This window comes from Falco peregrinus, chromosome 9 (genome assembly GCF_023634155.1).
Source record: "Falco peregrinus isolate bFalPer1 chromosome 9, bFalPer1.pri, whole genome shotgun sequence".
Lineage (NCBI taxonomy): Eukaryota > Metazoa > Chordata > Aves > Falconiformes > Falconidae > Falco > Falco peregrinus.
Window position 1 is genome coordinate 9,362,672 of NC_073729.1, and position 25,708 is coordinate 9,388,379.

The window sequence follows — 25,708 nt, forward strand, 5'->3', positions numbered from 1 at the left end:
AGAGCGCGGCGCGCGGCCCAGGCAGCACCTGACGTGAGGCGGCTGCGCCCCGTAGGCCCTGCCCGCGGCCGGGCATCAGCCCCCGCGCCGGGGGAACAGCAAGCGGCGCAGCCCGCTCCCTCCCACCCTGCGCTGCGCTGCGCTGGGCTGCGCCGCGCCGCGCCGCGCTCCCCTCAGGCGCGGAGGCGGCGGCGCCGCCGGCCTACAAGCGCTCCCGCCGCTTCGGCCCGGCCCGGCTCGGCTCGGCCCGGCGGGCGCCGGACTACAGGTCCCGTGGCGCCCCGCGGCGCGGGGGGCGGGGCGGGCCGGCGGAAGGGGCGCCGCTCCCTGGTGGCGGCGGGGGGCAGCTCTATCCGGGCCTTTGGCGCTCTCCCTTCCTTTCGCGCCGGCGGCCGCTGCGAGGCGGCGGGTCCATGTGCGCACGGCGCGGCGCGGCCCCGGCCCCGGCCCCTGCCCTCCGCCTCCTCCTCGTCCCGCCGCCGCCATGGACCCCAACACCATCATCGAGGCCCTGCGGGGCACCATGGACCCGGCGCTGCGGGAAGCCGCCGAGAGGCAGCTCAACGAGGTGAGGGCGCCGGCGGGGCCTGGGCCGGGGCCGCGGCCGCCGCCGTTCCGGGGAGCGGGGGGTGCGTGTGAGGGGAGGCGGTGGGGTCGGGGCGGGTCCGTGCGGGGGACGGCGAGGCGGCTTTCCCCGCGCCCCCGGACCCTTCCCGCCGGCGGGCCCTGCCTGGTGTCACGGTGGCGGCAGGCCGGGCTCGGCCGCCCGGCGCGCATTGTCCCCGGCACATGGCAGCGGGGCCTCCGGCCGGGCCGGGCCGGGCGGGGCGGGGGTTTCGCGGCAGAAAGCGGCCGGCGCTGCGGAGGGGGCCCCCGCCGCCGTTCCTGTCGGTCGCCGATTATCTCCATTGTCTTCCAGCTCGGCCGGGGAAAGGCTGATCCGCGGGGGGATGTCCGGAGCGGCCGGGGCGCGGGCCCCAGTGGCCCCGCGGCTGCAGCCGGCCCAGGGGCAGCCCCGCTGTCAGCCGGGAGGGAGGCGGCCGGGCCCCGCCGCCGCGAGCAGCGCAGGCTGCGGTGCGAGCGTGGCCTGGGCCAGCCGAGGGACGGCGCTGACAGCCCGGCCTCGGTGCCGAGCGGAGCGCTGGGGCTGCGGGCCGGGCAGCGCCACCGGGGCCGGGGTCGGGGCCGGCTGCTCGGCGTGTGGCGCCGCCCGGGGCCGGGGGCTCCCAGCCGCCCCCCCAGCCCCGCCGGGCCCCGCTGGGATCGCAGCGCCCGCCGGCCCCGGCGCCGCGGGTTTCGGTTGCAGAAGAAGGGTATATTTTTGTTCCACTTGGCTCCACGCGGCAGGTGATAACTTTTCCCTATTGATGAGACACAGCCACGGGACTTCTAGACATTTTGGAGTTTGGGGAAAAAAAAAAAGAAAAGAAAACGTGTTCTAGTGTTTGACTCGGAGAAGAGGTGGTAGGGGAAGATTTTGACTCGGAGAAGGAAGGATGAGCCCGTGGGGCAGCTCTGGTGGTGCCTGTAGTCGGCCTTGGCTACAGACGTTTCTCTTTGTTGCTCTGAAGCAGACTTTAGGCCGGGCAAAATACGTTTAATGCAACAGATGTTCAGCAGAGCTTAGATAAGGTGGGCCAAGTGTTCTGCTGGTGGTAGAGAAACTTTCAAAAACTAAAGGTATGGTTTCTCATTATAAAAGAGTGTAATTAAGCTGAATTCTCACCCCTCATGTAATAAGTGAACGGCAAATGAGTATTAGGTACAAATATATGAAATAGCTGTAAAACTACGTAATGTTTAGTTGAGGTTTGCATAAAGTAATTGGCTGTCTTTTCCATGTGCTTTGGTAAAAAGTATTTTAGCAGTTCTTATTTAAACGAAAAATTTTAAAATAATGTACTTGCCTATAAAGACAGTAATATATACTAATTTTGAGCTGGCCGTAAAATGCAATTATTTTTTTTTGTTCTTTGCATGTCAATATCTAAATATAGTAACTTGCTTGAAATCTCTTATAATTTTTTCTGCAGGTATTGAGTAGTTGAACGTGCAGGAAATTATGTTCTCTGCCAGTCGGGGTCTTCAGCAAATGGCTAACTCTGTTGCATGAAGGATCATGCTCACTGGCAACTGGCTTTTGTTAACACTTTTGAATCAGATCATCATGGTCCTTCATGTGCTGCAGAAGTATTAAACGGGTGTAAAATCCAAATACCTGTGCCCCTTTAAAAACACCAGACATTATTGGACCAGTGCATAAGAGTTCTTTGCAGTTGGAAACATAGCATCACTGATCTGTCACAGACGTTTTGTGATAAAAATACTTGTTAAACCCTAAATCTCCAAGCACTTGTACATATACATAGTTTTAGTCATATGCACGATCTTGGTTTAGCATGTGTTTATTGATGTCAGTTATGCGTTTACTTGCAAGGTACTGGTCTAAATTTGTTAACTGTTAGGGCAATTGTGTTACCAGTTAATGTTTTATTTCATTACAAATATGTGGGGGCCTCTTTCTCTGTAAAGATGAAATCATACAGCAGTGAACACTGTTCTTGCATGTGGCCAGGCGCACGCATGTTTTTATAATTTAAGTTTAATAGTTGTCCTTGGTTGACCTTTTAGCTTAACTTTAATTTGTCTGAAGTGGCTCTGTTGAGCTGATGAGACTGGTTTTCAGTGAAATGGTCGTTTTACCTTGTCAGAAAAGAATGTGTTTTAGTCAGTAATTGATATTCCTAATTAATGGAGGAGTTAAGTATCTAGGTCTGCCTTCATCATACCCTATCAATCAACAAAGTTTCCACTGAACGGAGGAGGGAACCAGGGTGTATGATTCTTGATTTGTCCAGGCTTGGTTATTTTTCCTTTGACCTTGGCTCAGTCATGCATTGTTCTATGCTTTATTTCTTCTGTGACTAAATTCTGTCAGGTTATATTGCCTGCACATAAATGTCTCTGAAAAATGTTAGAGTTGAGATACGCTTTAAAAAAGAAAAAAAAAAAGGCAGGTATTTCAGTCTCTTTGACTTTACTTTCCTTAGTGTGAAAATAAGTTGCAGGGAATGGTACCCCTAGGTCTCGTGTCCGACAGTTTCTCTTGTAATTTCCAGTTGATGATGTTTGCCCATCTCTGTCCCTGTCTTACAGAAGAAAGCTGTGTTTACCACAACAGAATCAGGATCTTCAAGTAAGCTACTGGAAAGCAGCAAGATGTTGTTGCCTTTTGAAACTGTCTTTGTACTGCGTGTATAAAGTGTTTCCCAGAAATGGTGATGAAAATAGATATTTTTAACTATGCAGCTATGGAATGACACTCTGAAAATAATACACAGTGTTGTTTCATCTTTTAATATCAACATATTTATAAAGGCACAGTTGCCAGATAATACTTTACTTTCAGGTTTCTTTGTAATTTCAGGAAATTTATAACTTAACTGTTACATATGTCTTGTGAGTTAAGTATCAGATTAACCACAGTGTGTATGATGTATTAAGACACCTTTTAGACTAACAACCCATTTTTTTGTCTAAGAAAGTTTTAAAAAAAAAAGCAATCCCCAATAACTTATAATTTTTAAAAGTCAAAGCTTAACAGAGCTTGTTTAGGAAAATGTTATCCTGTTGCTGTACTGAAAAGTGCCTTTCAGAAGTTATGTTTAAGCTTTTTCACGTTCTAAGATAAGTGACAGGGAAAGGAAAAATGCTTTAACTTGTTGACTAGTCACCATAGCACGCCATTAGTTTAGCAGAATGCAGTAGGGCCTAGTTCAGTGCCTTTCATTGCCTACTGAATAGATAAAAATGTCAGAACGATGGAATGATTAAATGAAATGATTAGACTCTGACTACCCGGAGTTTTGGAGTGAAAGTTTGTCAAAGGGGAAAAAGCAAGCTGCTCATTATGTGGTGCCTTTCACCCAGGAATTTCCAAACACTGAAATGCTATGTTTTGGATATTTTGGGGCAGGTGTTTACAGTGTTTAATTTTTTTTCCACTTTTTTCTAATATGGTCTTCATGTATACACCTACGGCTATATACTGTAGCGTGAGTAAGAACAAGAACAGAGCATGAGTTTCCTGGCTCTGACTATCAGATCATGGGTTCTCTTTTTAAGTCGTTAGTGTGATATTTTACGGAAAGTACTCAATTATTTTCACTTCTCTTACCGTCCTATGTATTCTGGGGTGTGTATGCTAGATGAGATTCTTTGGGAAAGGATGGTTTTAAACTGTATTAAGCCTGGTCCAACACCAGAAATCCCCTTGGGGGCAGTAAGGAACCAAGGGAGCTTTGTCAGCGTTAGGAAGAAGTTACATTCTTGGTGCCTGTTAACCAGTACGAGGTAATGCATCCCAGGAGGCAGGGTGACTTGCCACTTTCTCATGACTTAGCAAATAGTTGCTGTCCATGCTTAGCTAGCCTTTGCTGAGACCACGTTACTTTTTCCTCATTGAACGGCAGAGCAAATAGGCTTCAGAACTTGCAGACAGTGTTCTGATCAAATGAGCATCAGGGATGCTTGCACAATCTGGTAGCGTGTATGTATTTTTTTGTGGGCCTTCAGCTGGATTTACATATTCATTGTAGCTGGGTAAGAGGGGGCAGCACTAGCTTGCAAAAACCTGAGGTCAGAATGACTTCCACACCTGCTGAGTTCTTAAAAAAGAATTGAAAGAGTGCTACAGGGCAGTTTGCTGATTCAGCCTGGCCTTACAGTTCCTGACCTTACCTTTCTATAAAAAAACCAAACTGTTTCACCTCACTCTAATAGTTGCATTTGTCTAGTCCTATTAAGGTCTAGATCAAAAATTGCATGCAGATTATTTTCAAAATTGGAATGGGGGAGGATATGCGTTGAATTCATATTTTTCCATCTTCTTTCAAAATAAACTGTAGCCTTTATTTAAATATGTGCTACTTTGAGTAACTATGTAAGTAACCTGGGGTTCTAGTTAAGCAACATATAGTAAGTATTACCCTCCTGTTTTGCTTTCTTGGTGACAGTAAAGGAGATACCTATAGTAGCGTGTTTGTTATGGTAGGTTAAGTTCTTAATGTCTAAGAAGAATGCATGGAGGTCTCTTTACTTGGCATGAAGCTTCTTGTTTTTATCATTTGGTGGCATGCAGACTTTGTGTGGGGTAGGAATAAATCTAGTGTTTAAGATGAATGTAACTGACTTGAGTGAGCATCATTACTGGTGGAAAAAGTGCTTTTCTGTATCATAATTAACTGTTGGTAGTTAATAAGCCATGAACTGGTCTCTTTAATGTTAACTTCAGATTTAATTTATATTTCAGAATTACGTAGCTGGCGTGACACTTTCTCAGAAGCAATGTTTTAGCATATGGCTAACAAACCAACTCTGCTAGGAAAAACTGCAATGAAATACACCAAAAAAAAAATGTATGTTCTGGAACAGTGATTGATATTAACAGACAGTGGTGCAACGTTTGTGGTCTGATAGAATACATTCCTCAGCTAGTGAGGCTGCATAGCAAAGATTGCTCTTGGGAAAAGTCCCTGAATTCTTTGGCTCTCAGACAACAAAGTCATACCAGTGACACGGCATGTTGGAGGATTTGTAAGGGGGAAGGACTTGAGATGATTGTGGTGGTTTTTTTGTTTTTAAATGTTGAGTTACATGTTGGGAAACAGACTTTGATGGTGACAGAACCGTATTTTTTTGGTATCGTTTTAGTTCTCTAAATTTAGTATTTATTTTAAAAGGATATTTGTAAACAAGGAGCAAGAGAATGAAAGACAGAGTTTTACCGATAGCAGAATGTTAAAAGTCATAGAAATTGTTTCTATTCTCCATGCAGTTCAGAGTATGTAGTAGCAACCATTGTGAAATCCTGGTTTTTAAACCTTGCACACTGGAGCTGTGGAACTTCTGTGTAGAATAACGCTACTTGCTGGTGGTTTTCACTGAAGCGGCATAACTGCATCTCTGATTCTTCTGGAGATGGGGGTGCGCGTGGGCCAGCAGAATCCTCTACATTTGGATAGTTCCCTGATAGAGCTTTAACAAATCTTCATTTGCAGCTCACCTGTTCTGTAGTAAAGTTTTCTGCCTAATGGCGTGCACTAAGCCCAAAAGCTAGCGTTTGTATAGATAGTTGGGTTTTTGTTTGGTTGGGTGTTTTTGGCAGTGCTGTCAGTGAAGGGGAGCATCATGTCCTGAGAGGCAGCCATCTTTGGAGAGTGAAAATACTAAAGATTAAAATAACGAGTGGATGTGTGTTCAGTATTTTTTAATGCTGTAGATACAAAATCGGCACCTATGTGGTGTCTTACTGCAAGTTCAGTTGTTTTTTCCAGGTGACAATAAAAGATTGCATGTTATTTAAATAGTAAATCAAAACAAGGGAGCAAGTGACAGGTCACTGTAGTACCTGGGGTTTTATTTGGCCATTCAGTATGCACTGAACAAGTACCTTCATGTAGCTGCCCTTAGTTCTCCCGGCATCTTGGTTTCTTGGAAGTTACCTTCCTTCCAGTGGCATGGGAAGGGGGTCATTGTGAAAGAGTTTGTAAGTCCTTCATGTTCCTTATAGAATGCATAGAAGTGTTAATGTAGCTCTGTGTGAATTTAGTTATGAACTGAATGGATTAATAGGAGGTTTTGCTTGGAAAAGCACAAATTGTTTTTAGTCTGAATCTCTGCTTTGAACCACTAAGGGTGACGAAGTAGCTCATCCTCATGGTTGATTGGTGTCTGATGCTTCAGATGTTAGTAAGAATGGCACTTGTAAGATTTAGAAAAAACAAAATAATGGTATACATGTTTTGGTCCTATCTTTAAAACTTGTTACAGTTCAAAGAATCCAGTGAAAATACATTAATCCCACATAGTAATATAACTGACATTTATAGGGAGCTTCTGTAGCTTGCTATAGGCATAGGCTCAGTCCTGTGGTTTTTTTTAATGAAGGAAAGATTACTCTTTGGTATTTTTTTAAATTTCATTGTGTAGCAGTTCTTGTGCACTGCTGTCTATTTTTTTGTTGCTTTTTGCTTTTAAGGACAACATTTTTATTTTCATTTCATTTTGTTATTCCCATTAGTTCCTTGATAGTTCCACAGCAATTTCTGTCTTTTTTATTGAAATTGATAGCTTTTATTAAAAGAATAGTTGTCATTTACCATGAAAAAGGGAGAGTAATCCTTTGTTTTTAAAAACAGAGGATGAAATGCTTTTCAGTTTCCAAATGTAAAATACATTGCAAATGTTCATTATTGAAAATGTAGCTGTTTATCATAGTCATTGTAGAAGGATGTCATTTGCACTTTTAAGTCTGTTTTATGCAGACTGTAATGTGACCTTATTCATAGGTGAGTTAAAGGTTGTTGAAACTGAAAGCTTTCTTCAGCAAGTTCATAATAACGTATATAAGTACAGGTGTACTTCCGTTGACGTTAATGTTAGGCATATAATTGAATATTGTGCTGAATTAGGGTCTAATATCATTTGGTATGTGTTGCAGGAGAAGTGTACCTATTAACGTTACGTAAGAAAAGAAGGAATTTAACAGACCTGGAGCTGTAGTAGAAATTAATAGCAGCAAGTAAATTGTATTTTCAATATACTTATTCAACCACTACTTGGCAATTGGAAGCAAATACACTTTCAAATGAATAAAAGTATTTGCTTCTTCACGACTTTGGGGTTACCAGAGGGTCGTGGGTCAGAAAGATGCATGCTCATATTGCAGTATCAGTTACTCCCAATTCATCAGGAGGCACTCTACAAATAAACTTCTTGGTTGGACCAGATGCGAGTGTTGCTTCTGTGGTTTTTCTGAAGCCTGTAGATTTTCAGTGCACAGGATGAATGTGTACAATAATGTTTTAACATTTTGGGGAGATTTGTAAGTCAAGTCCATTCTTCATTTAAAATATTTTTAAATAACAGGGGATAAAAAGCAAGCAACAATCATCAAGCCTTAGTCCAAATGCATGGGCAAATGTCATGTCCCAGGCTGTCCATTTTACACTTGTTTATACTAGAATGTATAGGAGATACTTGCTAGGGAAAGCTAATGTTGGCGGGAAGATCCTAGTGCTGTAGGAGTGAGCTGGGCAGTGTTACACACTTAGGAGGAACGTTCTCATCATTTCTTACCATCCGAAGAGCTTTTGGTCCTACTGAAAGAATAGAAAGCTATTTTCTGATAATTTTCTTTTTGATACTTACTTGCTTTGCTGGACTAACTGAGGCAATCATTTGTTTTTGATAAATGGATAGTGTAATTTCAGTGGTTTTCAAAGTATTAATATATTTGCTTTATATGGGGAGTAATAAACTAAGTAGGTAAGAGGTGTTTCCCTAAGAGTTTAACAGGTTAAGTTACGTAGATCTGTGCCGTTGTCTTTGACAGAAGTGCTACAAGGAACGTATGAAATAATACTGACATGTAAGTGAAGGTAAAGCAGAAATGTATCTTGGCAATTTGAATCATGGAGTAATTAGAAGGGCCCCCTGCAGATCATCATCTAGTCCAGCCCCCTGAAGCAAAGCTGTTTCGAAGTTAGATGAAGTAGATCAGGAACTGAGTTATGAACATCTCAAAAGATGAGGTCCCACAGCCTTTGTGGACCGACTGTTCTAGACCTTGGCCACCGTTGTGAATTCTTTTTGTCCTTTTGTGAAATAGGTATTTCCCTTGCTGCAGCTCATGTCCATTGACTCTTGACCTTGAGGAAAATTAGGTTGTTTTCCAGTTGTAAAAAGTAGAGTTATTTTTTAAGGATTCCTTTTCCCAGCAAAATTAATGTCTCAAGCTTCTGATGCTTAGTAAAGGTGGGTGAAAGATTCTACAGTAATGTTAAGGTTAGTTTCCTTGCGTTGAAATTAACAATACAGTATTTAGTGTATCAATGACATTTCCCTTTTTTTGAAGAAAAAACATGTTTTGTTTTCCAAGTGAACTCTTGCAAACCCTTGCAAAGTTGCTACTCTGCAGATGTCACTCCACTTAGGTCTCCATACTGTTGGTTTGCGGTTGTGTAGTTACACTGACAGATGCTGCAGTAGTGCATAAATGGTCACTTGGAGCTGTTTTTTCAGAAAAATGAATTATGAGTTGAAAGGTCGGGCTTAGCTTTAAAACATAGTTGCCATCTGTTTTTTAGATTATTATATAATGAATTCATACCTTGTTAAAGGTCACTGTAAACTTGCTGCGCTTGGGGTTTTCTGGCTATTCAGATCTTTTCTCAAGTAAGTATTTGTTCTGAATGAACAATGTGTGTGTTGACTGTAAAATGCTGATTCCTGAAGCATGTTTAATGATTTCTTCAACTTTATTACCTTAAACGGTAGGATTTTTCCTTTCCCATGCTGTCTTTAAAATACAGTGAGCATGAAACTTTGGAATGCTTTGGTTGATTAGCTGACTACTGTGAAACTGTCGGGATTGCTGGTATTCTATTGATTGCATTACATCATTATAAAGATATTGTAATACTAACGGGAGTGTTCTAAAATGTAATAAACTATGACTAAATAATATGTGGGATTTTTTTCCTCTCTACAGGCTCATAAGTCAGGGAACTTTGTTTCAACTCTGCTTCAGATCACTATGTCCGAGCAACTGGATTTACCAGTGAGACAGGCAGGCAAGTTTTCAAATCTTTTTCCGTTGTATCTACTTTAATGGTGCAGACACACAAGTACATATGCAGATACTGTTGAAGAATTCTAATGGTTTTAGTCTTAAATACTCAAAAGTTGGGAGTTGCTGCAATTACAGTCATGAACTGTACTTAGCACCATACCCTGAATAGGGAAGACAGAAAGAAAAGGTGCTGGCTCTTCAGTGATTGGTTCCCTTCATTTCTAGTGAATAACAGTCTTTGGGGAAACAGAATGCTTTATGATGCTAGTACGCTGGGTCCGAGGGGGTAATTGAACTAGTAATGCTAATGTTTCTAAACATTTCAGGTGGAAGAAAACAAATCATGGCTTGTGCAAATCAGCAGGGTTCCAAAATACATCAGCAGTGTTGAATATTAGCAACTCCAGACATCACTTTAAGGCTGCCATGATTACTTGTTAGAGGCTTCTAATATGATACTTCAGTGGTTTTTCTGACAGTTCTGGCAGTGTGATCTTGATCGCTGAGATCTCCCACACAGTAGGCCATCCTAAGTTGTAGCATAAGCCTAAGTTGCATTTTTATGTTACTGCTTGGTGGTACCATTCAGATGATGGCTCACCAAAGTTACTGCTATACACGTATAAAGTGCAAGAAAAAGGGGAGGTTTGAAAAGAACCTCCAAAAATTCACCCTCTATGTAAGCCACTTAAAAACCAAAGCAGTCTGTAGAAGAGTGGCGACAACTCATACAATGCATAGCTTACAAACAGCGCGTGTTTTGCAGAGCGATTAATGGCATGATAAATCTTGCTGAGGACAGTTTGGAGTCTGCATCACTTCAGTCGTGTAATAGCACATATCTGCTGAGTGTTTCTTACCTTTTGCAGACCCTTTCAGAAACCCTTTAGTTTCTGAATCTTCAGAAGATGCATATGAAATCTGGGAAGAGAAGTTGTTTTACGGTTTTCTACATAGATTAATAGTGACTTTGTTATTAGTTTGTCATTTGAGATTTCCTGTTGTATTTTGTAAGCCCTTTTCTTTCCAAGTGCTGTAATCTATATTCTGTCACTTTAGCAGTTTGGATTTGGTTGTCAATGGTACATGCAGGCATTTGTGCCAGCAGCCTGATTGCTACAAAGTGCTGTGGCCCATAACCTTGGTTTAAAGGAGCTCTGTTTCTCTTTAGCATTCACTCCTGTATCACAAACTTAGATCATTTTTTTTTGCGTACAAAGGATGTTTTAGATACTCATTGGTATTGTTTAGCTCTGTTTTAATGAAAATACTGAGAAACTAAGTGTAAAGGATTTTTTAGTGTGTTGCTAAAATGTTCCGCAACTACTTCTGTAGCACAAGGAAAAGCAATACATTTAGTATTTTTATATGAAAAAACATTCTTTACAGAACTAAAAATACAGACATCACAATAAATGGGCAGAGGAGTGTCAACCTAGTAAATTATTAGGTTATTAATTTGCATGGTTTATGTATTTTGGTTTTTCTACTCGGAAATGGTTAAAGAATTAGTCACTTCAGTTTTGTTCTAGAACAGATTTGTTTGCAAAGTGTGTGTTTTGTACTTCGAATGATTATCAGCTGATTTGCCACTTTTGTCTCACAGGGGTTATCTACTTGAAAAATATGATAACCCAGTATTGGCCAGATCGTGAAACTGCACCAGGAGAGATTCCACCTTACTCCATCCCAGAAGAAGATAGACACTGTATTCGTGAAAATATTGTAGAAGCCATTATTCACTCTCCTGAGTTGATTAGGTATGCACTTTTAGCTTGTTTATGAATTGGCTGTGGTTTCTGACTGTTGGGTTTCTTTCTTTTTCTTTTAACTACTAAGATCACCTGCACACTAAGCATCATTGTCATATGCTATATATCCTAAGCGTAGCATCAATGTAGATGGAAAACCAATTTTCAGCTTGTGCAGCATGTAGAAATGTAAAGTTCTTCAAATGGATAATATTAAGCAGAAAGTACAGAATCTAAACCACCTAAACAAAACGGAAATAAGTCTGTTTGGGCAATACTGGCTGTTTCAACACCGCAAGAATATTATTAAAATAACACTAGTAACTTATTAACTTATTTAGATAGTAATCATTGTGCATTTATTTCTAGAGTACAGCTTACTACTTGCATTCACCATATTATCAAGCATGATTATCCTAGTCGCTGGACTGCAGTTGTGGAGAAAATTGGATTTTATCTTCAGTCTGACAACAGTGCTTGTTGGCTTGGAATTCTTCTTTGTCTTTATCAACTTGTGAAAAACTATGAGTAAGTTTTTTCTATTGTATAAAACAGCAGAATTAATATTGATGTGTATTTTTTGTATTCTGTATGTATATTGTAACCATGTATAATTGCATGTGGGACTGTGCAAGGGTGGCAGAAATCTAATTTTAAAAAATATTTAGAAAATCTTATACGAGGTAACAACCGCATAGATTATCTTTGCGAAGAAATTAGAGGAAAAACTGCCTTCATTAAAGGTTTGAAATCAGAAAAAAGGTGTTTTAAAGTCTTAATTTGGTAGTTTTTTATGGATTGATAAAGTAAGAAGTATTAAAGAAGTAATGATTTAAGCAAAAAAATACTATTTATTTAAACCAGGTTTAGACTGTTAAACAAGTTGTGCTCTAGGTATCAGTGACTGTAATCATATAAAGGTTTTGAAGCGTGAAATCTTGAATGTTAGGAAGTTCAGAATTAGTTGACTGCCTTTGGTATGATCATTTTGATAGCCTCATCCAGCCCCTCAGGCAATTTTTATCAAAGCCCACTGTTCTCCTATATGCAAGGCATGGATTGCGTTAGGGTACACGTAAATGTTCTTTGCTCTGTGCCTGGTATTGTGCTCAGGGCTTTAAAGTTGAGGCTGCACTTTGAGAAATTACGCGGAGCTTTGCTGCTGCTGGGTGGCATGTAGGAAGCTCATTTAAGCTGGGTCAGAGAAAAGTGCAGTCCTGGAGTCAGGGAATTGTAGTAGTGGGACTAATGAAATCCACAACTTCATCTTTTAAGGCATTGTCATGCATAATGTTTTTGTTTCAGGTACTTGATTTAGTGTTGCATTGAAAAATTGCACTAATTCCATTAATTTTGTCTAAATTAGTGTAAAACAGGTGAATATCAGTTTCTTAAAAATCCTTTTTTACAGGAATGCTATAAAGACCTTTGTAGTCTCATGTTGGAGTTTTTTGGTGGCTGAAAAAATTGCAAGTCCTGCTAGGAAAGGAAATAAACTAATTTTTCACTTGATTTTCAATTTAAATGTCTTTAACCAAATATATAGCAGAGATCTGTGAGATATAAAGCATGAGTCATTCACTGGTAGTGTATTATCGTTATACCAATCCTTGTTTAGGGAAGAGTTTTGTTATGAGCACAGTCACAGTGTGATTAACTATAAGGTAGCAGGTGTATTCATAATCTTGGTTGATCAGTGTAGCTGAGGCCAGCAACTGCTCACACTTGTTTAGCTTTTTGGTGAAGTCAGCATGGGTCAGTTTAACAAATCCTTTAGGAATAGGTACATTTAATTGTGTAACAATATGGATACAAGCAGGTTTCTCAAATATCTGAAATCGGTTATGTCTGTTTTTGAGGGGGGAAATCTGCATAATGTTATGACTTGAATCAAGTTTTTACTGCTTGAGTTGTAGGAATATTTAGCTATTGAATTTTTTTTTCCCTCAATGTGGAAGGTAAGTATCTTGGGGCTTTTCAACAGTTTGATTTTATTCATTTTTTCCCCACTCCCAATCTAGCCAGCAAGATTGAATGGCTGCTCTTTGCATAGGTGTGGGTTTTTTTCAACTGTTTCTTACTAAGTTTTCTTGAGCAATATTTAATCCATTTATTTAGTTTTCTTTTCAGAAAATACATGGAAACTATATTATTGAATGGGATTTTGGAGCTCAGTGTTCTGTAGTAGTTTTACAGAACATGCCATCTGGCAGCAGATTGAGTAGACGTTATCTTATATTCCTGTAAATTTGGTACTGTTTAAGAGTCTGAGCATTGATATTTAATACTAGTGAAAAGTCTACCAAAAATGTATTAAAACCCCAAATCCCAAACCCAATCCTTCTACCCAGAAATCTCCCACAAGAGTCCAAGAGTATTACAGTATTAATTACTTAATCAAAAAATAAAGCTGTGCAGTCTTAAAGTGATATTTTTCTTTGCTCTTATTGTCATCACCAGCATGGGTAAGATCCTGTTCTGCTGTCATAACTGTTGAGTCAATAAGGACTTTCTTCTTTGTAAGTTAAAAGTTGGGGGAAAGATTTGAAAATGCGGCTTCATTTCCTTTCAGGAATTTTGAGATGTTTTGAGAAAGGAAATGGAGCCTTGTTTTTAGCCTAGGCAAACTAGTGGACTGTCACCAGCATGGGCACTATTTCAAGGGGTGTTGCAGCTGAAGCCTGCTCAGTCTGGCACATAGCCTTGAAACCTACATTCTCTATCAAATCATTAATGGTAAGACGTGAGAGACTGCAGTGGTAAACTGTGGAGAATTCAGTTTACTACTTCAGTGTCAGTGAAGTAGACTAGCTTCTGGAAGTATTTTGGTAAATTGTGAACTCTGGTAAGTGCCTTAATGGAATTTTAGTGACTAGCTGAGCACCTGCCATTCTTGGCATTAAAGTGTGTGTACCTGTTGCTTGCAGTTTTTGTAGTGCTCTGATTGCTTTTCACTATAGTAGTAGCGTGACCGAACACGATGTGGTATTCTAAGTGAGTAAGTTGGCAGAAGTGCATTACCAGCGGAAAACTGATGTGGATAGTTAGGGGAGTAATGGATGCTCGGTGGTTTTCTAATGCCTTTTACCTGTAATGAAGTCTGGCTATAGCTTTATTTCAAATTTTGTAACAAGAAAAGGCTAGGGTTTTTTTAATCATGTTGTTATGAACTGTAATATAACCTACTCGTGTGTACACTGGAGTAAGGTGGACTTTTAAAATTCAAAAGCTATCTGAAAGATCTACAAAATGGTTTTGTCTTACCTAAAGGTACAAGAAACCAGAGGAGCGGAGTCCTTTGATAGCCGCAATGCAACATTTTCTGCCAGTTCTGAAGGATAGATTCATTCAGCTCCTGAGTGATCCATCTGATCAGTCTGTCCTCATCCAGAAGCAGATCTTCAAAATATTTTATGCCCTTGTCCAGGTAAAAAATAAACTTGGGATATACTTGATCAGTAATTTCATTTAAAGCATTACGCTTCTCCTTAAAATAGTAAATGACAGAAATATTATGATAGTAGATTGCATCTGAATCATGTCCACTACTACTCAACTGTGGTTTGAATCACAGATTTTTGGTATGCTTGATTGTGCCGTACTTTTACTTTTGTACGGTGTTAAATCCTGGTTGGTGTTACATAGAAGTTATGCATGCCATCCTCTAAGGCAGAGCATTCGCTAGACAACAGATTAGAAGGTCAATTTTCTAATGACAGATGGTAGAGGCCAGCCTGTGTAGAATTACCAGAGTAAATGCAGTGGTTTTGAATGAAACTGTTAATATGCTGTTAATTGCTTCAGAAATTAGTGTCGCATTCATTTAAGTGGTGTCTTAGCATTGCATAAGCAGAATGACTTGGAGTAAAGATCTCTAGCACCTTTGAGGATATTGAGGATATAGACTACATTGTGTTATTTTCTTCAGACTGGTTTTCAGAATAATTTTCTAATTTTTCATGGTAGCTAAGTGTAGACAAATATTTGAAAGGGCTAAAATTCAAAGTGGAAGTGACTACTTTCAGATTGCTTTATCACAAATTTATTTTCTCTTTTTTGTTTGTTTTTTTTTTTAATAAGTACACGTTACCTTTGGAGTTGATAAATCAGCAAAACCTGACTGAATGGGTAGAAATCCTGAAGACTGTTGTTGATAGGGATGTACCGGCTGTAAGTGGATTTTGGCTATTTATGTCTTTAAGCTTAAATATTTTTCATTCATTAGAATGCTTAAAAGTTTAACTTCTTATTTCTGCATTCATTTCTGTCAATGCAAGAAAATAATTTTAAGCTAAATATGCTTTAGACAGACTAGACAAATTTTGAAAATATGTAGTTTGCGTGAGTTCTGTTGTTTTCAAATTATAGCATAACTTGTTTTGGCTTTTGTTGCAAGAATTTGTTGACCATTATGCAGCATATATCATGGCATTTATTTTAGATATGCTATACTTTAGACTTCTGTGAAGCTAGAAGTGCAAATAGGTTAAAAGCAAAATAGGCTATATAGTGTTCAAAATACATGTATTTTGAACTTTTTGTGAATAGTTGGTAAATAATCTTTTTTTCTTTTTTCTTCCCCTCTAAAGGAAACCCTTCAAGTTGATGAAGATGATAGACCTGAGTTGCCTTGGTGGAAATGCAAGAAGTGGGCTTTGCATATCTTAGCTAGACTTTTTGAGAGGTATTTTCTCTTCCATTAGTATTTAAAAAAAAACCAAACGTCCAATTCAGTAATATTGTTGCACTCTTGAATTTGCGTACTTGCTTCTGATTCTAGGTATGGAAGCCCTGGTAATGTTTCCAAGGAGTACAATGAGTTTGCTGAAGTGTTCCTGAAGGCCTTTGCTGTTGGTGTTCAGCAAGTAAGAAACTGAATGTGGGGGATGTTAGGATAGAGTTAGTGATTTCTTATTTGTTTTCTGAAAAGGCTTCTTACTCATCTTCACTCATACCAACATTCTTACTCATCTTTACTCATGCCAACATTGGTATGGAAAGCACTGATGTCTGTGGGTTAAAAGAAAAGAATGATAAAGAATAATTTATTTGCCACATAGGACAATCCGCTGAAAATAGCCTATGCAGCCCTGATAATCTGTAAATAGAGTAAATGCTTTCATATAACAGGCCCTCAGATGAACTTTGGATAAATGTTACCAATTTTTCTCTTTCTGGAAGAGGTAGGTATAATATTCATGTGGTTTGTTGACGTTCTTACCTTTTAACTCTGATGTAGTTCTTTGGCTCAAATCAGTAATACCAAGCCTTTCTAGCTTTCTGCCAAAGCCTGATCAAGCAGAGACTTGATTACAAACAGGCAAGTCTGATGGTCACTTTCCACTCATCTCCTGGTCTGGGGGTTGCCACTTCTGCAGGGTCTGTTACACACAAAGCATCTTCTGGTCTCTGGCAGTTTCTGAACTGATGTATTAATGTTATGCCAAACTAGCCCTGATTTACCTTTATTGCAGTAACTTAGATTCAGATTGTCCTACCACATGGCAGCAACCTACAGGTTTTCTTGAAGGCACAGAATGGATTGGTGGGGTAGGAATTGTCATCTGCCTCTCTTATAGTGCTTGTGTTTAAAATCAGTAATTTGAACTTTTTGAATTAGCAAGAAAACTGCTATGAATATTAGGAAACTTCTTTGATCTTCTCGCTGAACTGTGGACTTAGGTCCTTTTGAAACAAGTTTATTTACAAAATCTAGTTGAAGTTTTTTTATAAAATTTCCTTTTATTGGCTCATAAATCTGTTTACATTAAGGTGATTAAGTTGTAAATATAGACTCAGTTTATGATAATCTCAGGGAGAGGAATGTTGTCTTCAAAGCCTTTACTTTAATCAGAACAGGTCATAATTCAGTTTTTCTTAGTTTTTATTCCTAATGAAATTATAATGAATTACAGGGCTTCAAAAGAGGAAAAGTAGGGAAAGTATCTCCTAAATACATGGTTTTTGAAGGTCATCCAAGGTATTGCAAAGGAAAAGAACTTTTGTCACATTGAGTGTTAGGAAATACGTCCCAACATTCAGCTCGGTCAAGTAGAGTCAGCATCATCTTCTGAGGTGCTCATCTCGCGTATGGATGACATCAGACAGATAATTATTACGTGTTCTTTGGTTGCTTTGCACTTGCAAAATAAAATGAAGTTCTGACAAAAAAACTGTATGGGCAAAAGAAGTCTTTGAAAACAAATATAGAAAGTTCAACAAAATACTTTGTTTTTTCTTTAGAATTCTTTGAAGCACGTTTGATTCTTACTGTTATTACATCTTGATGCCAAAATAGCATAGAGTAACTGCTCAGTAATTAATTTTTGTCTTTAAGCAGAAGAGGTAATTATTTCATGCAACGTTGGGGAGGCTAGCCGGTTTGCACTGGACAAACTAGCTCCAAAGTTTTCAGTGAAAAGTCAGGTAATTTATACAGTTTTTGTGAGAGGTTACAACATGTTAACATACATATTCATGTAATTTTGACATCTAATCATCGTATTCATAATAGGCGGGGTTTAGGCAGAGCTTGAGGCGGAGTCTTCTGAATTAGTCTTTTGGGGAGACTTTGGGTGGTCGTTCTGTTCTTCAGCTGGAGCTTGCAAAATCTCCTGACTCGTGGCCTTCTCATCTCCTTCAAATGCCCACCCTACCTTTATTTATGACTGCTAGATTGCTCAGAGTATGTTCCTCTTCAATCTTACTTCAGTACCATCAGCGGAATAGAACAGGCAGTGCCGTCTGTGTTAAGAGCATCGCCCAGAGCGTGGTACCAAACCCATCCTGACTAATCCTTTAAGGCCTTGCTCTGTTTCAGTCTAGGAAACACCAAGAATTCAAGTCTTTAAAGAAAACAGCTGAAAAGCAAGACTTTAAAATGCTTACAGTTTCTTATACAGATTATTTTTAAGGTGCTGTTCTCTGTTTATAAGCAGAAGATAAATCTTGGATGTATGCTCAAGAAATGGAATCCTTTGGATAAAAATTATAGAAGATTTTTGAACAGGAGGTATCTCTTTAAAAAAGTTGGAAATCTGTGTAATACTGAAGAATAGAAATTCTGGTAATATGCTTCACTGAGTTCTCCTTAACTCTCCAAAGTGTACACACCCTTTCACTAAAGGACTAATAGATAAGTACATGGTATGAGATTACAGATCATCCAAGTATAAACTGGAAGCATACTGCTAATATTATTCTGATACTTAATTCTCATGTATTATTATTTTTATCTACTCTGTATATCTTCTTGTCACATGCATTACACACCGGCGTGCGCACACCACCCCCACCCCAAAAAAAACCACTAATCCGGTACATTCAGCATTAGTTCTAGCTAAACTTTAAGCTTGGCCAGAACAGGCTGAGCTGCATTACCTTGATTCTTACCCCCTATGTTAGCAGCTGTTTTGCTCAAGACATTTTTCATTTTGAGAGACCCGATGAGACAGAACTGTGTCCTGGTCAAACACTACTGCCTGGTTGTTCCTTGATACAGCTGCAGAACTTACTTTATTTGTCCTGGAGCCTCTATCCTGCATCCTGCTTTCCCTCACTGCAATTCTTAAACCTGTTCTTAATCTTTTATTTTTTACTTGGTACATCTGAATCGTGAAACTGCTTCGGATTGTAAAAAGAGAAGACTAAAACACTTGTCCTGAGTAGCACGGCTGCAGTGGCCATTTGTTAGGCTTTGTCCTCATTTCCAAAGACTATTCCCCATACCTTCATTAACTGTTGATGAATTTAGGCTTTTCTGTGTGCTGTCCTGTTACTGTGAAGAATGTCTCTGTCTCAAAAAGGCCCTCAGATCCTTCTATAAGTCAAATAGACCAGCAAACTGGACCTTCTTGTATAACCTTTTTCTGCAGAGAAGCTGGTATTGCTATATGCTAACTTCTAGTTTGCTGCAGGACCTAGGACTGCTACTTCTGCCTAGAACAAAGAACCCCTAGTTTACTTTTTTTTTTAAGTATTTCTTGAGCTACCACCATGGAATTCCTTTTCAAAATAATGCATCTCATTTTCCCAAAATGTTTTCTTAGTGATATTACAGATTGATAGATATCTCTTCAGTTCCTTCAGTTCTGGATTTTTTAAAACTATTGCTTTATGTTGAAGAATTAAATGAAACCATGGAAATGGGATTTGTAATTTCTCTCTAGTTGATGCTGCTACTCTTGAAGACGCACTGTTGCCACTGGCCTAGATTGGGCTACAAGGAAACCCCCTTGCATTGCCAATACCAAACTTCCCAGTGACCTGGAATTTAATTCCTAGTAATGGTCCCATGTCCATTTCATGCCCTTATTCACAGAGAGCCAAGGACTTTTAACAAATATAAATCCCTGTGAGTGGTTCTGAATGCCACCTCAGGAGAAGAATTGACGCCAGAAAGCCAAGGGGAGAGGCTAGGTCATTATTCTTCATACACATACATTCTTTGTACAGCATCATTGGTGTGAGGCTGCATGTAGGCAAGAATCAGTAGACTGCGTGAGTGTGTTTTACCAATCTAGTGTTCGGACATGAACTTCTGCTCCCGGAGCGTGGCAAGATGGAATAATAAACTTGGGAGGGAAGGGCCCTCTGGGCTATGTTGGTGATGAATTAGCATGTCTAAAGGACTGTATTTTTAAAAGATGTGCAGCACCTGACATGAGCTGCGAATTGCCTTATAAAATTAACAGGGACATTTAGTAGAAAGATTAGTCAGTACTCATTTCAGTCTAATGAATAAACAGGGGGGTTTTGTTGGATTTAAAGGGGCTTTTATGTAGGATTTTGAGGGAGGGTAGAATTCTTCTGGTTAAAGTGGGTATTTTATTATAAGCTATTGATGAGATCTGATTTTTCTAGGTGTTGTTGAAAGTGTTGTATCAATACAAGGAAAAGCAGTACATGGCTCCTAGAGTTCTACAGCAAACACTGAATTACATCAACCAAGGAGTGTCACATGCAGTCACCTGGAAGAATCTGAAACCTCACATTCAAGTAAACCATTTTTCAGGTTTATTACTTAGATGACTCAGTAGTACATTAGTCAGTCTGTTGTACAGTGTTTCTAGCCTTGTTTGAATTTGTTTTTTAGAGACCTCTATTATAAATGGCTGGTGGAAGGAGTTTAAGCCTTTTTGGTGAAGGTTACCATGATACATAAGCAAAGCTAGCTAATGGCTTTTTTTGCTGTCAGTCCTCTGTGCTTTAATACATTAAGGATTACAGTGTAACACAGCAACAGAAAAAAATTGGAGATGGTGTTAATTACTGAATTTATGGCATTAAATCTTCTTCACATACCTTTATCCAAAGCAAAACTAGTAACTTGAGCTGTATGTAGCTGTACCTTAGGTTAAAAGATTCTTTTTTTTTTTGTAAGATAGCACATAAAATCCACTATGTCCATATAGTTTTAGGATGTTACCATTTTATATGAGAAATGCAGGATGGATAAAATCTGTGAGATACAGGACAGAATACAGAGATTGATTTAGTAGTGCTAGTCTGTTTTCAATTATTTTTTTTTTATTGCAGGGAATTATCCAAGATGTTATTTTTCCATTGATGTGCTATACAGATGCTGATGAAGAGCTTTGGCAGGAAGATCCGTATGAGTATATTCGCATGAAATTCGGTGAGAATTTGAAATCTACTTGTGTTAAAATGTGACTTCACACAAAGATCGGGGGTTTACATCTTTTTTTATAAAAGTATTGGTGGCTTTAATCTTGAAGAGAAAATGAAAAGAGAAAACCAGTTTACATTATCGAAATAATATAACTTCATATGGTTAACTTTTGGATATACTGGTAGAAATGACAGGTAACATGACAGTCAACAATAACACAGGTGTTTCTGCACTTGAATAAGGAGTTATTTTTGACAGTTATTCTTGTAAGTCAAACAGTCCAGGTCTTGCTAACAATAATTACATAAGGTGAATGTTATTACAAGTTTATGTATTATTTCAGGCCCTGGAGTTTTTTTTATAGTCTGAAGGAATTTCACACATGGCACAGGTCAGAACAGATTTACCGTAACAGTAAATGAAACGCTATGAAGTAAGCCTACAGACATCTAATTTCACCTCCTGTGGCTTGTTACTTTGTTGTTGTGGTTGACTGCGATTCTGTGCAGTCCTTTCAGGCTGGGGAAGAAAGAAGATACTTCAGACTTCCTGAACAGATCTGTCCCTTTACTGGGACTTTTATGTGCCTAGAACAAGGGATCCTGATGGGTTTGAGAGTTTCTTATCCCTCAGGTCAGAGGCAGACCTGTAACCAGTGCAGGTATTATACAAGGCTCTGATAATCCTTTTCTGCAGAGGAATAAGAAACTGACCATTTTTAACTCAATCAGTTATGTGTCCCTGTAAAGCAAATAACATACATGTAAAAAGTCGACCTCTCTGTTTCTACCGTTGAAAAAGATTTATCTTAAAAATAAGGAAGACTTACAATTTCAAATTAGACATGTAGAGCCAGTGATCATGAAAAAGGTGAACCACATGTATCTGCGTATTTCCAACCATGTGTTACTGTTTTTTGGTCTTTGGAATACCTGTAGTAAGAAAGTGTGATTGACCACCAGAGAAAGGAAAACTGTTGCTCTTTAGTTTAATATTAAGTCACTGGATTGCATTAGGATCATGAACCTTAAGGACCAAGATTTATAGCTGTTAATATATTTACTCTAATAGATGTATTTGAAGACTTCATTTCTCCAACAACTGCTGCTCAGACGTTATTGTTTACATCATGTAGTAAAAGGAAAGAGGTAAGCTATTAAAGGATTTTACTCAAATACATTTGCTAGATTTATAGTCCCCATTTGCTGAAAGAACTACTAATAGGTTTTACTTTTCTGTTCTCTGTCATGTCATACATGTCATGCACTAGTCTGTGTATTTCTTCATTTCCCAATTCCCCTATGACCTGTCTATTAAACATCTTCTGTGTTTATAACACATAAAACATTATCCAAATTCCAGACTTGGAGCAGATTATTAAGCATTTCTGGGCACTGAGAATGGTACCTGAGATGATTGACTGAAATACTTAGACTAACCTTGTCAACGTGTAATCTAGGTCTTGCAGAAGACGATGGGCTTCTGTTATCAGATTCTTACGGAGCCAAATGCTGACCCTCGTAAGAAAGATGGTGCTTTACATATGATCGGTTCTTTGGCTGAAATTCTCCTAAAAGTAAGCATAACAAATCTGGTGGGGTTCTGATTATTTTTTAGTTTTCTTTCACATGCAGTGTCTTAGAAGAAATGTGGATAGTTTTTTGGGTTTACGTGTTTTTGAATCACTACTAGTTTTTTTAAAGCTGTTGATCTTGAATTGTTTTGGTTTTGTTGTCAGCTTGATTACACTGTTTTTATTAGGTCATGCTTGAGTTAAAAAGGAACTTAAAACAATAATTTTAAGTTCTCCGCTTCTAGTAAGTGTTGCTACACCGTTTCCTGTGCTATACTTAACTACATTCCCTTTTTTGAGGAAGGAAGGAAGGAAAAAAAAAAATCCATCCAGTGAGAGTCTGTTGATTTAATTAGGTCTTCTCTGTGTATAGAAGAAAAGAAATAAAGTGAAATTAGGAAACTTGCTTAATTAGAATGGCACCAAAGAAAATGCAGAGCATGGACTTGTATCTGGACCATGGATCTGAGAAGTTTCCCTGACCACTTTTGCGTTTGATGCCAGAGTAGTGTACTGCCAAGCAAAAGGTATCTCTAGGAGTCAAAAAATGACAGGAAATACCACGTCACTATTTTGACTGAAAAGTATAAAGGCCCATGTAGAATCCAAGTTTAATTACTAATACAGGATTTCAGTGTTGCTTTAATGGGCTTTAATAAAGGGGAAGTTATGTCTGAGGGTTTTGTTTTGCTGTTTACACTTCTATATGTGAGATTTTTTTTACTGGATGAGAAATGCATTTTTATATGAAGTTCTTAACTGATGTGTTTCTATTCATATTCTGGCAGAAGAAGATCTATAAAGATCAGATGGAATACATGTTGCAGAATCACGTGTTCCCTCTCTTCAGCAGTGAGCTGGGTTACATGAGAGCACGGGTAAGAAAGCATAAGGTTTAGTGTTGAGATACACTGTCTAACTGAAGAGTTCAGGAATATTCTTTAAATTTTTCCCTCTAACAAATGCACTCCCTTTTGCACCTTTCCTGTAATAAATTGTATGCTTATTTGAGAGATCAGTATCAGTCTTCATGTATGATTGTAGATGGTTACTGTGTAGTTTTAAAATGGCTGCAGAATTGTGTGCATAGTTTACCATCTGTGTCTGGTGGTATGGTCTGTTTGTGTTTTGCATTTAGACTGTACTGCTCACACAAAACCTGTGGCCAAAGATGAACTTGAGATCATAGTACTGGTCGAGTGATGTCTGACAGACAAGCCTCCCACTGGCCAGCCTCCATACTCTCAAACATCTTCATCTATTAAAAGTTTTACAGTATCTTCAGACTTCATAATTTTTGTAGGTTGGGTATACATGTCGATAATCCCGTTTGTAGGTTTTGTAACTCTGAATTTGTTCAATGTCTCTTTTTCAGGCTTGTTGGGTTCTTCATTATTTCTGTGAAGTCAAATTTAAGAGTGACCAGAACCTCCAGACAGCCTTAGAACTTACAAGACGGTGTCTGATAGATGATAGGGAAATGCCTGTGAAAGTGGAAGCTGCAATAGCACTTCAAGTTCTGATCAGTAATCAGGAGAAAGGTAGCCCTCTTTTCTTAAAGCTACAGCAAGGAGTAGGCATTAATGGAACAGGCGATGATTCTGATAATGGAATATTGCAACGTTCAGGGAGACTTGTTCTCTTCTTTCTTAATGTTAATTTACTTTGTGTAGTTGTAATCTGTAATGATTTATTGTAATTTTCTAGCTGATTTTTTAATATATTTTTTAATAAATAGCATCACAATTTCATGGTACAATAAATCCAGTTTTCCATCACCTAATCATTAACTCATAAACACAGTGGCAATAAAAGCATATCTGTCTCAGTTTCATTCATATTAAATTTTTTTTAAAAAAAAAGTTGTCTTTATCCTGGCAGGCTTAACATTGCTTAGTATTCTTGAAGCAGGTATAAAATCCCCAAAATGAACATAAATTTCAAATTAAATACCTTGGCTAATGCACATGTACTCATTCATGTGCAATTAAAATTTGCGGTGATAAGTAATCTTGCATTCAATAAAGACTGTAGAACTCTGGTTATCATACTTAAGTTGTCATCCTTCTGGTATATATTTTAATTAAAAAAAGCTCAGAAAGTTAGTATTGCTATAATGATTTATACTACCCATAGTTTTGGCAGATTAATTTTCAAACAGTAAATATTAATTGATTACATGTTGGCTTTCTTATCATGATGCTGTAGTTCTGTAAGAATGTCAATTCAAATATTCCCACTTGCTTTACAGCGAAAGAATATATTACTCCATTCATTAGACCTGTAATGCAAGCTTTACTTCATATTATAAGAGAGACTGAAAACGATGATCTTACTAATGTGATTCAGAAAATGATCTGTGAATATAGTGAAGAAGTTACCCCAATTGCAGTAGAAATGACGCAGCATTTGGTAAGACTTTCTGGTGACTGAGGAAGATGTTTAATATGTGAAGGTTTGGTATTTAAAATTAAGATAGGTATCCATTGATCAATAGGTGTTGTTACACTAGACTGCTTAAGTGGAATGGTATAAGGAATTTTTTTCTACATTTAGACTTTTTTCTCAGAAGTGGTTTAACAACTTTAAATGGAAATTTCTAAACAATTTTAGAAATGTTTGAGAAACCTTTGTATGTATTTTCTCCTGATGGTGTAATAATGAATTTTGGTAGCACATTTTAGGTAGCCTCTACAATGTGACATAGGTTTTCTGTTTTGAAATGGGAAAGAAAAAGAGCAGGCTTGTAAATAAGAAAATTAGTGTGAAAGTAACGTTATATTGTATGTAATGTGAAAGTTAAATTGAATCTCCAGGAGAAATTCCGAGCTTGAATGACCCTATCTAGCAAGCTGTACTAATGGTTTCAAAAGCAGAGGTCACCTCAGTGCTTCCCTGTTAAAGGCCCTTGCCTCAGAGTTAAAACTAAATTGTTTGCATGTCCTCTCTGGAATGCCTGCAAAGTGGTCAGTCTAGTTCAGCTACCAGTTCAAGCCAGTGTCAGAAAAACTTGTAGAAAATGTGTTCTTTTACATAGAAAGTATTGTCATTTGTACCTTTTTATTCATGAATGGGTAAAGGATGACAGCTCAAATGGCTTAATGCTCAAATTTTATAAA

At 38.8% G+C, this 25,708-nt stretch overlaps 1 protein-coding gene and 1 non-coding gene across 2 annotated transcripts in view; both read left to right on the top strand.

Annotated features, from left to right (window-relative positions):
* Positions 1–319: 319 nt before the first annotated feature.
* Positions 320–25,708, top strand: part of IPO7 (importin 7) — a 38,004-nt gene continuing 12,615 nt past the window's right edge. Inside the window, exons 1-15 of the mRNA XM_055814754.1 lie at positions 320–568; positions 9,554–9,635; positions 11,241–11,394; positions 11,755–11,913; positions 14,656–14,812; positions 15,466–15,555; positions 15,975–16,069; positions 16,166–16,250; positions 20,248–20,382; positions 20,923–21,022; positions 22,088–22,164; positions 22,476–22,592; positions 23,378–23,467; positions 23,965–24,130; positions 24,841–25,001. Of these exons, the coding sequence (XP_055670729.1) occupies positions 485–568; positions 9,554–9,635; positions 11,241–11,394; positions 11,755–11,913; positions 14,656–14,812; positions 15,466–15,555; positions 15,975–16,069; positions 16,166–16,250; positions 20,248–20,382; positions 20,923–21,022; positions 22,088–22,164; positions 22,476–22,592; positions 23,378–23,467; positions 23,965–24,130; positions 24,841–25,001 (1,752 nt within the window). The 5' untranslated portion in view covers positions 320–484. The remainder of the gene's footprint in view (positions 569–9,553; positions 9,636–11,240; positions 11,395–11,754; positions 11,914–14,655; positions 14,813–15,465; positions 15,556–15,974; positions 16,070–16,165; positions 16,251–20,247; positions 20,383–20,922; positions 21,023–22,087; positions 22,165–22,475; positions 22,593–23,377; positions 23,468–23,964; positions 24,131–24,840; positions 25,002–25,708) is intronic.
* LOC114010505 (small nucleolar RNA SNORA23) lies at positions 23,662–23,843 on the top strand. Its single transcript, XR_003551940.1, has one exon. It is a non-coding gene; the product is annotated as a small nucleolar RNA SNORA23 (small nucleolar RNA).